This window comes from Staurois parvus, unplaced genomic scaffold (assembly GCF_062004578.1).
Source record: "Staurois parvus isolate SC_StPar_1 unplaced genomic scaffold, SC_StPar_1.0 ptg000014l, whole genome shotgun sequence".
NCBI lineage: Eukaryota > Metazoa > Chordata > Amphibia > Anura > Ranidae > Staurois > Staurois parvus.
Window position 1 is genome coordinate 4,550,513 of NW_028317810.1, and position 13,996 is coordinate 4,564,508.

General features: G+C 41.7%; 1 protein-coding gene across 2 annotated transcripts in view; it reads right to left on the minus strand.

Moving 5' to 3' along the window:
• The window catches only part of HECTD4 (HECT domain E3 ubiquitin protein ligase 4), a 241,288-nt gene that overhangs the window by 158,235 nt on the left and 69,057 nt on the right, over positions 1-13,996 (minus strand). For both annotated transcript variants that reach the window (XM_089676997.1, XM_089676993.1), the window contains exons 7-12: positions 11,789-11,959; positions 11,164-11,356; positions 7,702-7,863; positions 4,159-4,272; positions 3,517-3,657; positions 627-859 (exon numbers count right to left, since the gene is read on the minus strand). In XM_089676997.1, the coding sequence (XP_089533123.1) occupies positions 627-859; positions 3,517-3,657; positions 4,159-4,272; positions 7,702-7,863; positions 11,164-11,356; positions 11,789-11,959 (1,014 nt within the window). The remainder of the gene's footprint in view (positions 1-626; positions 860-3,516; positions 3,658-4,158; positions 4,273-7,701; positions 7,864-11,163; positions 11,357-11,788; positions 11,960-13,996) is intronic.

Here is a 13,996-nt window from a genome sequence, read left to right on the forward strand (position 1 = left end):
TAAAATAATGAATGAGATATGTCTACTCTTCATTTTCCAAAGGAAATAAAGAAAGAAATTGGCCAGAGGTTAACATGCAGTAATTCATGCTTGTTATACGCACTGTAGAACCTAAGGGGTTAATCCTAAACACTGTGTAAAAAGGCTGTCTGATTCTGTCTTCTCTGATCCTCCCCTTCTTCCACAGCCCCCAATCCATCTGACAATTATTACAGAGCTCTAGGAGGCACTGTGAACATGCGCAGTTGTGTGTATTGTTAGAAAGTTTTTTTTTGGGGGGGGGGGCTGTGATCAGCACAGGACCAATCAGCACTGTCCAGATAGAGGGTCACGGGTCATGCAGCTTCATAGGACAGTCAGAGCAGAAAGAAAACTCCTCCTACAAGCTTTAACCAGTGCTCAGCCGGACACCGATAGAAGTCACAAGACTGCTATATACTGCTGAAGAGAAATGGTATTAAGCAGTTTAAATTTACTAAAATATTGCATTTCTATGTTCTGTGTACTATGGGAGACCAGATATAGTAAATGCAGGGTCTATGGTTTAGTAATACCAAGGTCAAAAGTCTACTCGAACACTTCACAAATCAAAAACTATCATTAAAATCATTATTTAAACAATTTACCTGAAATACCACAAGGATGCAACGGATGATACATTTATCCCCATTGACCATAGCTTTCTCCATGATGTCACATATGCTACTTAGATGGTGTGATTCAATTGGATGCTGTTTACCCAGGAACGTTGTTATTGGTAAGCTATTGCTGTTAGCCAAGAGATTGAGCTGGTGAATACACATGGCTCCAACATGATGAAGTAGTTGGTTTATGACCTCATTTGTGGTGACAGCCTCCCCTGCAAAATTCAAAGGAAAGATCACATAGGCTAAATGGATTTAAGCCATTGGCAAAAAGTCAACTGCTAGGATTTGTCCCTTCCCTTTATAACCCATTTTATAATTTCGCTACAGGCATCCGAACAAGTATTCTTCAAGGAAAATGTATTCAAGGAAAAACCTGGTTTTGACAAGTACGCACTCACACTTATGGTCAGATCGCCTTGGCGATCTGTGCAGAAGTTTGGCCCCATCCTTCCCCACGCAACCTTCAGGGTCCTAGAAGACTTTGGGACCATTCACAAAGAGCAGTGCGGATCACGTATACACAGTAAGAAATTGGCTGTAAAGCTGGAAGGCTTCACCCCTGGTTTCTCTTACCCAAGATGCCGGAACCTGCTCCTGAAGCATCGGCTTGGGTGAGGACATCGCTGGATCCCTGAACAGGCAAGTGTCCTTATATTAAAAGTCAGCAGCTACAGTACTTTTAGACTGGAGCTCCTCTTTAAGGCCTCCCATATCAAGAATGCTGACTACCACTGCCCAAGACAAAAACAAGCAATTAACCCAGTCATGCAGGCACCGCAAGGGATAAATTTGCAATTGTCCAGAGTTGTGCTTCAGGCATAGAAACTTCCCCATAAGGGAGAAGTCAACCATCACCTACAGGACACTAGCAAAAACCTGAGATCTCACAGAGTGGGGCAGGATTATAGGTGTACCAAAACCTTTTCCAGTGTCCAATCACATGAAGCAAGCAGCCTATAACCCTATGAATATCCAAGTCTGGGTCCTGTATTGTATAATTAAGATACAAAAGTCTTTTGGAAGGGTAAAACTTACAGATATTTATTAGCTCTCACAGAAGTCACAGTACTCCCACTGACCATTCTTTTTCAGGCATCAAGGGTCAGCATCTTCTTTCTGGACTTAAGACGTTGGCCCAGAGATAACACAATCAGGTAAATTTGGGTGCCTATGCAGTACTTACTCTTTTCACAAATGTCTGACATTAAATTAGCCCCCCTGCTGTAGCCTCTCATCTTGTGACTTTCTACAAGTTACAGTGTGATCACCTGCCAAGAAACAGACACAACAAGATTCTACCTAATCATTTTTGTGCTAGCCTCTATTTAGTTTCACTTTGTCTCAATTCCCCTGTCCCATGACAGTATCCTTACAGTGATTGTAAAGCTTGAAATTTTGTTTTTAGAAAAACAAACATATCAAACTTACCTACTCTGTGCAATGGTTTTGCACAAAGCAGCCTGGATCCTGATCTTCTCCGGTCCCTTGCTGTTGTTTCTGACTCATCCTCCCGCTGAGTAACCCCATAGAAAGCAACTTTCCATGGGGGCACTCGTGGGTACTTGATCCCGAGCCGGACTGTTTGTGTCTATTCAGTCACACAGCCCGGTTTGGTCCAGCTCCCTGCTGAGAGGTTTTGACTGACAGCCAATGGCTCCCACTGCTCTGAGACAAGCCTGTCAGAGAAGGGAGAAGAGCTGCTGCAGACGTGCAGAGCGCTGGGCCAAGATCGGGTTCAGGTGAGTATCTAGGGTGGCTGGGGACAAAGCCACTGTGAAAATGTTTTCCATCTTAAAACAGAGAATGTATTAAGGTAGAAAAAAAAAAAAACCTTTTACCTTTAGACCACTTTCATGGGAGTTGCCAAGGATTAAATATGAAGTAAGTGAAAGTCAGGTCCCAGTAACAAAGTGAAACTAAATTAGAGAGGAGCACAGGCAAGACCTGTGAAAAACAGGTAATAGCAGATATTATGCTGTGTCCTTTGTGAGGACCTTTTGCTTTAAAATTCCACGAAAGGTTCACTTTAAAATATTCTGTATTAGACAAACAAAATACATATTCTGTGGATCTCAAAACATATGTACCAGTAATACACGAGCAGGGGCGGACTGACAACTCATGGGGCCCCCGGGCAATAGGGGATCATGGGGCCCCTGTGTCCTTGCCCAAACTCAAAAAAGCCTATGAAAAAGGTACCAGGGGCATCTCATGGGGCCCCCTACTGACCCCGGGCCCTCGGGCAGTGCACTAGGTTCCAAATGGTCAGTCCACCCCTGTACACGAGTTCATCTTTTATTCCCAAGAGGACCTTTTTGGAAACTGTGGAAATGGCTACTGTCACAAACATATTATGTATGACACTTATGTTCAGGTAAACACACATGACTAATGCTTTAAAATTCCTGTACTGACCTACTTTATATCACCAATGCCCTGTTACTAAGGTCAGAGGAAACCACATTGTTCTAATTATGAAAGTAATGTTATTTATAGAAGCTATATGACGTGTGTGTTCATCTTAGGAAGAATCTTCTTTCTTCTAACCTACAGTGATTTCAGATACCAATTATGTAACTGACTCGCCCAAGGTGACAAAAGCTTATTCTCCCAGGGTTAGTAAACACAGTAGCAGATCTAGATCCAGTCCAACATTCTTGCCCAGTTTTATGCTGGTGCCAATCTATCTATTTAGTAGGAGAAAATAGCTGCATCTGGAGCAAAGCACGTAAACCCAGAAAGATAGTGTAACAATCACTAAACAGACTGACACAAATACCACAAAAAATTGATGGTAACCACTGGGCCGAATATAGAGTTAACGGAGAAAAATGAACCGTGTTTGAACACTCAGCAAATAAAATCATACCTTTTGGGTCAGCAATGATGTGAGTAACCCCTAATCGCTGACAAACCACATGGAAGGCCTGGTTCCCTGGATTACACCACTGATCAATATAATCATTGGAACAGGTCCAGATCATGTTATTCATAGTGTCATAGCAAGCGCCTGGAAAATAGAAACACAAAAACCACCAGATAATTAAAGCACAACTACAGCCAAACCTATTTTATATTTAAGGAAAACATGGATGAAATAACTCTAAGGGTGAGCAGGTGTCACTGGGATGAAAAGTGAGGGGGATATATCACTTCTCACACAAACAGCATCAAAAACACGACGTAATAGATATAGGGGGAATTCAAATCTTATCTTTTTATTGCTGTCTAAAACTTTTCTTAGAATATTTCCTCTTAGTTTCTGTCCCAGTTGGCGTGTGTCACTATAACAGGAAGTAAGGGAAATCTTTCCAATGGCAGTCCAAACAGCAGACAATGGTTCTAACCATTACCTACTGCTAGCTCACAACTAAGGTTTTAAATAAAAAAGAAAAGAAAAGTTTTGCCTTTTGGACAACTATGAAGGTGACTATACACTAAATAAAAACTATCGTTAACTTATGACTACGACAGTAAAAAGCGTGAATAGTCTTAGCTAAATAGGTCTTACCAAGTCCAGTTACTAGTGCTCCACGTCCAAGAGAGCTGCCAGCAGCATCGATGAGGTCGGCTCTGTTTGTGAACTGTCCATCAGAAATGTTAAACACCAGACTGGAAGCAAGAACTGCAACAGAGATGTGATGATTTAGTTCATATGAAAAATCAGAGCACTTGGAGAACATGCATTATTTTCTGATTAGAACAAGCATATTGTTGGTTTAAAAAAGACACAAACGAAGTGAATTTTAAGTCCCAAAGCACAAGCTTATAACATGGTACACACTATACGACAATGGATAAAGCACCAGATTTTCTTCTTTCATTAAACAGGTACATTTTCTAAATTTTTAATCTAAACAACTGACTGTTAATAGGATAATTCTCTAAAACTGACTATACACAGGCAAATCATATATCTAGTTTCCCAAAAAGAGGAGAGAACGTTATGCAAAATGTGAACTACCTACAACATTTTCTACTCCAACGGCACAGGGAAGAGAGAAATGGAGGAAATAAAGAGTGGTGCAAGCACAAGCTTGTACCACTCATCTAAACATAGAAGATGGAAGAGATACTGTTTTTAGTTAACAAAACGGTTGCAAGCCCCTTTGTTGATTAGGAGTGATCAGTTCTCTGCTCTGCTGTGTTTTTGACAGGCAGCACAGAAAATGCAGGGCTATAGCTGCATTACTCCGAATCTCACTGCCCCCCCCCCCAAGCTAATTCCCCAGAATGTGCCTATAAAATCTCCTCGAGCGATGATTGCCTACAACTGCTTGAGTTTCTGATCACTTTTATGCAATTCATAAATGGTCTAGTAATCACAAGCCATGCTCAAAACCTGAAACAATGATTGCAATCACCAGACTTATCCTAAATGCAACAGAACTATCACTTCCTTAAACAGAAATAGTTTTAGGCTAGGTTCACACCTATGCAGGTTGCGTTTGAGCCATTTCTGCATTGCGTTTTGCCACTTTTTTTTTTTCTTGTTGCTAGGCAGATTTAAAACACAAATTGCAAAATGCATAAAAAACGCACTACATGCTTTTCTACAGGGTTTCCATTGAAGTCTATAGAACCAAAAATGCAACTTTAAAACATTCAAAAAAAGTCCCTGAACCTTTCGAAAAACACACCGGGTGAAAACACGGAGATGTGAACCTGTCCCATAGGAAAACATGTTAAAGGGACTGTACTGCGTTTCTGCAAAATGCTGCAGAAAAACGCTTAGGTGAGAGACAGAGGCCACAGGTATCCCAGACCTAAAATAACAGCTAAGTGGGAAATAACAGAGCAATCTGGAAAATGTGTAACAAAAATCAGTATAGAGAACAGAACATTGGATTGACATTAGTCTCAAATATAAAATTAAAGCTGGTGGGCTGCTCTCTACAGTGATCAGATTCCTTCTGTTAAGAAATAGGGTTAGGTTTCTGTGCCTTAAAAGTACACTATAAAATTAACACATTCAATCAAACAAAGACGCTTTTCTAATTAAAAGGAAGGATAACGTTATATCTTTGCTTGTGCACATGATAGCGGTGGCTATGGTTTGTATTTTCTAAAATCAAAATTTTTTCAACAAAAACTTATTGCAAGGAAAAGGAAGGATAGCATGAAGCACACTGTTATGCTTTAAGTTTTAAATGGTTGTATTTGGTTATAATTAAAAGACAAACTTATTTTGTAGTTTTAAATAGAGTGGAGAGGAATTTAGAACACCTCCCACTTTTTTATTGCGGTCTGTGTCCCCATAAGGGCTCATGTAGATGGGGCGTTTGGAAAACTCTTCTGAACGATGGAAACTGACTGCTGGAAAACGTAGGTTAAAAAACATCAGTTTAGCCACGTACCATGTTTAGAAGCGTTTTTTAAAAGATAACCTCAGGAGACCTTCCCAAATGCCCAGAATGCACTGAAAAATAGTAAAGAATTAACTATTTCAGACATTTTGAGAGGAATAGAGAGAGCAGTATGTGTTGAGATTACCTGTCTTTTTTGGTTGTATTCACTATGGATCCCATTATGAGCATAATGCAGCACGTTCTACAATTTTTTTCCTCCATGCAAAACCTGGAACTGACTGCACTGGTGTACTGGGTCCATTTGAATACATGAAAAACACTTTGCATGCATTTCTGATGATGAAAAAAAGACTCTGGACATGGAAGAGTTAAAAACACTTCTAAACGCAAACGCTTATAAACGCGGTTAACCGCGTTTACAAGCTTTTGAAACGCTGGTAAAATTACTCCTGAACGCAAGTTTGGTGCATTCAAAAAAAAACGACTGTAAACTCAACTGCCTGTAACCGACTGTAAATGACTGTGTACATGGACACATAGGAAAACATTAGGGAGAGTTCAAGGGCTGCTGGAAAAACCGCTGAACAGCTCCTGAACATTAGTTTAAGAGCTGCAGTGTACATGAGCCGTTAGTTAGAGTCACCCTATTTATATTTATTTATGTTTACTGCTCTCATCAAGAGTGAGAAAAAAATCTCAAATTTTAGGTTGTCCCCAGTACAGTAATATGGAGAAAAAAAATCCAACGGACGGGCATTAGTTCAGGAAACCCTGGTGACAACCAGGGATTTCCACACTTTGGAGCAATATCCTCTCACTTCCTGTTTTAGCTATGGAACAGGAAATAAATTGAAATCTCCTAAATGGGACACAGATGGGGGAAAAAAAATGTCAGGGGCTGCAAGCACTTCTATATGTCTCAGTGACCACTGTCACTGAGCGAGAAAATGATGGGGAAACACAAAAATTAGGCGTTCTCAAAGCAACAAGTGAAGGAAAATCCTTCAATGGAGACATTAGTTTCTATGACAACCCTCTAAAATGGGAACTCAGGTCACTTTGGGGAGAACACAGACAAACTGTACTATACAAAAAAAAGTTAATCTTTACACTTTAAATCAAACTTGTCAATACATGGACATGCAGTGAGCAGAAAAAAACCCCAGTACCTTCAGACACACAGAGGAGCAAGTGACTTGGTCCTCTTCCTCATGCATCAGTGCTGGTGCCTGGTGCTTGGCCTAGCACTGTCACATGAGAAGGAAAGACAAATCTCAGCCCCATGGGAACTACAACTGGAGTGTCACAGGGCTTACACAGGCTTCCTTTTCCTTGCTCCATTATCAAGCTCTTAGTGAAAGCATAAAGGACACCACAACAAATGTAAAAAAATTATAAATATGTGGTCATTTTAAATAAACGCAGTTCCTAGCAAAGTTTTTAAAGTGATGAAACAAAACCTGTACTGGGAAAACATATGAAGGTTGCCCTTGCATGCCTTTTTGAAAAATCCAGCTTCCTGGCTGTATGATTTTCTCTGATAACTTTCAGACATGCTGGCCAGGATCAAAAATACAAGTCAGGAAAGTCAAAGGGAAGTCATAACTCGTAATTTGCATAATTTTCAGGGACAGTAACTAAGAAAGTACAAAATGTATTGGAATGACAGCCAGGGGACTAGAATTTCAAAATGGGAAGGTTGCAGTTGCATCTGGAAGCATCAGGACACATTTCACAGTACTTACTTTTTAGAGACGACAAGCCAGTAGTTCCACCAAACAAAGACCTAGTTGCAGAACTGCCTGATCCTCCTGGGGGAGGTACTATAAGTACCAAATATGTGCCGCATGTGTACATGGGAGTTTTTCTTAACATTTTCAAGGGAAGGCCACAGCTTGTGTTTGCAGCTGTAAGAAAAGTTATATAAAAATACTTTTGCATTCCAATAAGCATTTACATTTTTTTTTTAATTTTGCACAATGTGACAGAGACCATTTAAAAAAATATTTTTTATATAAAGATAAAGTACCGTATTTTTCGCACCATAAGACGCACTTTTTCCCCCCAAAAAAGGGGTGAAAATGTCAGTGCGTCTTATGGAGCGAATATGGAGCGGCCGGTCCGGTATTTCCACTGCCGCCGTGTGAGAATACCGGGCCGGCCGCTCAGCTCTACAGCGGAACCTTATAGAGATGACTGCTGACCTTTGGGGAGGGGGGGGAGCGGGTACCTGAATTTGACAGATACCCGTTCCCACTTCCGTGGAGTTGTTCTTTCATCTTACCCGTTCCTCTATCCAGCGGCGCGGTCTTCCCGGCTTCTGTAGTGTGGGCATGACAGCCGGGTGCCAAGTGCGCATGCGCAGGAAGCGGTGCTTTTTGTGAATGGTAAGGCGGCACCTGGGACACATGACAGATCCCAGAAGCCGCCGGACCAATCACAAAGCGCAAGTGCTTCTCGCTCATGCGCACTGGGCACCCGGCTGTCATGCCGAGCGCCATTACAGAAGCCGGGAAGACAGCGCGCGGCTGGATAGAGGAACAGGTAAGATGAAAGAACAACTCCGCGGAAGTGGGAGCGGGTATCTGTCAAATTCAGGTACCCGCTCCCCCCCCCTCCCCAAAGGTCAGCAGTCATCCCCTGTACTATCCACAGTCTCTGGTCATCCCTGTACTGTGTCCGCAGTCTCTGGTCATCCCTGTACTGTGTCCGCAGTCTCTGGTCATCCCTGTACTGTGTCCGCAGTCTCTGGTCATCCCTGTACTGTGTCCGCAGTCTCTGGTCATCCCTGTACTGTGTCCGCAGTCTCTGGTCATCCCTGTACTGTGTCCGCAGTCTCTGGTCATCCCCTGCACTGTGTCCGCAGTCTCTGGTCATCCCCTGCACTGTGTCCGCAGTCTCTGGTCATCCCCTGCACTGTGTCCGCAGTCTCTGGTCATCCCCTGCACTGTGTCCGCAGTCTCTGGTCATCTCCTGTACTGTGTCTTCAGTCTCTGGTCATCCCCTGTACTGTGTCCGCAGTCTCTGGTCATCTCCTGTACTGTGTCCGCAGTCTCTGGTCATCCCCTGTACTGTCCGCAGTCTCTGGTCCATCCCCTGTACTGTCCGCAGTCTCTGGTCATCTCCTGTACTGTGTCCGCAGTCTTTGGTCATCCCCTGAACTGTGTCCGCAGTCTCTGGTCATCCCCTGAACTGTGTCCGCAGTCTCTGGTCATCCCCTGAACTGTGTCCGCAGTCTCTGGTCATCTCCTGTACTATGTCTGCAGTCCATTAGTTCAGAATTTTTTTTTTCCTGTTTTCTGCCTCTAGAACCTAGGTGCGTCTTATGGTCAGGTGCGTCTTATGGAGCGAAAAATAGCTCTATTTTAAGCTACATGTAGAAATACAACCATCGCTATTTTTTGCAGCATCAACAGATTGGAAAGAGCTAACTGTACTACCAACATTGTGGCAAACTGGTCGATACAGGTGGTCTTGCACTTGGCAGGCCTTGGATTTGATTGCATTTCACAGACTTCATTGGATATCAAGCATAGGCCTTCTGGGATAACAAAATTGAGTGGTAAAGGTTATAAATCCTCATTTAGGCCACCGTGGACTGCATGACTTTATTAGAGCAATAGAAAACCCTTGGTTTTGTTTTTTTTAACATTTTCAGCAGTTGATTTAATCACTTACTAAGTAGGCAGCTTCTTTATCTTTTAATCTTTGTCTATATTCCAGGTAAAGTTAGTGCCATGAACAATGCCCTGGTTATCTTGTTTCAGGGTGGCTCAATTCTCATGCAGTATCCTATGGAGCCATCCTTGTATGCAGGAACTAGTTATTATTCAGGATTTATATAGCGCCAACAGTTTGCTCAGCGCTTTACAATATAACAGGAGACAATACAGCAACAATACAGTTCAAAACAAGAGGGATAGGAGGGCCCTGCTCCTTGGAGCTTACAATCTAGGAGGGAGGGGCTAGTGGTACAAAAGGTAGTAACTGTGGGGAATGGACTGGTAGGAGGAGTAGAAAATTCCATTATTAGCTGAGGGCAGGATAGGCTTCCTTGAAGAGATAAGTTTTCAGAAATCGCCTAAGTTGAGTTGAGTCTCCCTATGCTACGTACATCAATAGAAACACATAGCTCTACAATCGCAAAAAAACTCCCCAGCTCCTCCCATCTCCAAGATGACAGAATAACTGGAGACTGCACTGTCAACTCCTTCCTGTGAAGTCCAAAAGTTCAGGGAAGCAGCACTAAGAGCAGAAGCAAATGGCTAGTTGTAAACTGCAAGTGCCAGGGTAAAAATTTTAAACACATACAGTCAGGTCCATAAATATTGGGACATCAACACAATTCTAACATTTTTGGCTCTATACACCACCACAATCGATTTGAAATGAAACGAACAAGATGTGCTTAACTGCAGACTGTCAGCTTTAATTTGAGGGTATTTACATCCAAATCAGGTGAACGGTGTAGGAATTACAACAGTTTGCATATGTGCCTCCCACTTGTTAAGGGACCAAAAGTAATGGGACAATTGGCTTCTCAGCTGTTCCATGGCCAGGTGTGTGTTATTCCCTCATTATCCCAATTACAATGAGCAGATAAAAGGTCCAGAGTTCATTTCAAGTGTGCTATTTGCATTTGGAATCTGCTGCTGTCAACTCTCAAGATGAGATCCAAAGAGCTGTCACTATCAGTGATGCAAGCCATCATTAGGCTGAAAAAACAAAACAAACCCATCAGAGAGATAGCAAAAACATTAGGCGTGGCCAAAACAACTGTTTGGAACATTCTTAAAAAGAAGGAACGCACCGGTGAGCTCAGCAACACCAAAAGACCCGGAAGACCACGGAAAACAACTGTGGTGGATGGACCTGACTGTAGTTTACTGTGGAATGATTATTTTATTGTGGTGGTCATTGTGTTAAACAAAAAAAACTGGAAGGTTTAACACTACTTTTAAGATACTATTAGAAGTACAGAGATACTAATGGACATTCAATACTTGAATAAAGCAGTTATAAAGTGTAAAAGGAGACAGTAATTTCACAAATAAGATGTGAGCACCTGGGAAAGCTACCAATCTGACAATGCCTCCAAGGCATTTAGATATGGATTAGTATACTGTAGCTATAATGTTCAACCATGAGCAGAAAAATGGCACTACATAGCATTGTCTAGTACATATGGCAGACATCATTGCACTCACCAGTTTGGTCTTCTTTCAGTGTATTTGAGATTGTTGATCCAGTTAGAGCAGCGAGCGTTGCAGATGGAGAAGCTCTGTATCTAGATAACCGACTGAGGAGCATTTCATTAATACTTTTTGCTGACTCTCCCTCTTTCCTCATGAGTATAATGCGCTCATGAAGAGGGCTCGCCATGTGCACTCCATTTTCTCCCTAAGATAGGAGTACACAGACCAGTGTTAGAAGCAAATGGAACAGTCAAATAAATACGTAAAAAAGATGTAACAGCCATGTCTTGTTTATCATGAAGGCAGCTACACCATACGCACTATACATGGACAAAATGTGGACAACTACAAACACCTGTATGAGTTATTGGACATCCCATTCTTAAACCATAGCCAATCCCCTCACTTTTTCATTTTTCTTAAGAGGTGAACACTTTAAAGCACAACTGCCCCAGAAAATGCAGCATGCAGTACCTAGAGCAGCATCTGTGGATGGTAGACAGTAAACAGGAAAAATTCCAAGGCTAAAAGGTGTACCACTCCGAAGAAAGCTAGCAATAGATTCTGACAAAACGGACACTCACAATCCTTAATTCAAGACAGATGAATCCTAATGGTAACAAAAGTCACAACTTACATTTAATTCAAAGATATCCATGAAAACAGAGTGACCCTTAGGTGTCTTCTCATTTAGACTTGCTGGAGACCAAATCCAATAAAAGTAGGTGCCATCAGAAGATAGGTGCACGGTGGTCATGTTGCTACCAACAGGAAAATGATTGGCTGGCATGGTGATTATCTGAGCGATCTGCAAACAGAAAAAAAAGCCGATTAAAAATCAAGGAGTTAAAGTGGACCTGAACTAAAAATGTGCATTTTATTTTGAATTCCTCTTATAAAAGTAGCAGTGAACTTCCCACTATATGAAGGTGCCTAGGCATTCCTGTACTTACAGTCATATAGCTGTATATATGCCGTATAATAATAAAGTGCATGTTCACTTTTATCAAAAAGCACACTGTGCTGTCCTATGGCTATAGCAGATAGTGTGCTAACCCTAGCTTCCAGTTAGTGATCCCTTTCGGTTTTACTAATGTAGGCCAAAACAGCATTAAAAAGAAGCCTTCTTAAAATCTTCTTCATCTTGTCATGGCCCCATTCTGAGGTTTTGTAGGTACAGAGTAGTCATTGGGATCATCACCTAGTGACGCAGGAAGGAGCACTGTCCTGTTCTTTTGGGCCACACATGCGCACTTGCTCAGTGGTTGCAACAGGAGAAGGTACTCACTGCACAACAGGACAGTGTTTCCTCCTGTGGCACTAGTGAATGCTGCTCGCTATGGGTGCTCTGTGCCTACAATAACTCAGATGATTTTAGAAAAGCTTTTGAATGTGTTTTTGGCCTACATTCTTTAGGCTTTATGAAAGCTCTGGATGGAAGGTAGGCTAATCACAGTATGCTGCTGAACCCATATGGGACTGCATAGTGTGCCTTTTCTTAAAGGTGAACTCACTTTAAGGCAATGGTGCCTCTAACTGCTAATCTGAGGACATTTGGAGTGAGATTTGGAAAAAAAAAAAAAATAATAAAAAAAAAAAAAATCACAATTTGCTGCCCATTGTTCACCGTGATGGAAGGTCTGAGAAAGGGAAGCAAGATCTGGTCTACCAAGAGGGTTGCCGTCACACAGAGAGGCAGTGCAGTGCAGTGCAGAACAAAGCGTGGTAAGTCAGTAATGGTGAAAGATCATTGGTAAGGTACACATTTCAGAGTTCAGTTATACTTTAACGTTGAACACCTCTGACATGAAATGTGAACAAAGCAAATCCCTCTACAGTGTACTTGTCTCAATCCAGAGCGCTAAGCGTCATTTAAGTCTGCTGCCTCCTTTGTCTGCTATCTGCATGAGTCACTTCTGACAGGTTTTCCTGACACCAAGAGAAAAAAATCGGATAGGGAAGGCAGCTCCAGCACATAGTCTGTGATTGTTAGCCTCAGCTCTTTTCCTGCGTGCTGTGAAGAGAGGGGGGTGTCCCTTTCCCCAATCAGCTCTCACTGAGCTCTCCAAAGTGTAACTTCAGCTTCCCGCCCCCTGCTTTTTGAAAGCTCAAATAAGCTACAAAAATTCTGCACTTTGAACTGTAGAGAAGAGAGGGATGTAAATAAAAAGGTACAACTTATACAGAGGAATTCGTTTCATCTCTGTATCACCTGAGGACAGTCACTTCACTGGGTATATAAGGGTTTTACAGCCACTTTAAATGATGCACAATGAAAACTTCAGCCCACTGCATACATGCTGTTACTGATAAAAAGTAGCAGTGTCCATTTTCTCACCAATTGCAAGCTATTAAACACAAACGAATATATCCATAATTTTATTAAAATGTGTAGTTGCTACTTTAACAGAAGAAAAAAAAAAAAAAAGGACCCGCCAAGTCTTTACTGCGGTCTGCGTCCCCAGTAATGGGAATTCTTTACTTCCAATGTGATCTGTCCTGATGAGAGGAACAAAGAAAGCAATACTATCACTTTTACAAGCAAAGGTTTCAGCACATACTATTCTGATTTAAAAAAGAAAAAAAAAAAAAAGAAGAAAAGAAAGGTAAATACAGTATTTAGCAGCTTACAAAAACCCTTATTGTAAGTTGTGTGCAAAAAAGGCTTAGGGCTTGCTTACACTAACTTCAAAATGTGGCTTCAGACACCCTTTTTTAAAGCGGTCTGAATGCCAATCAAAGCACCTGTCACTAAATAAAATGGTAAGCGTACAATCCTGTTTACACTTTGCTTTAAAAATTTTACCCCATGCCGCTTTCTTGGTGCTTCAAAGCATTTTCAAAG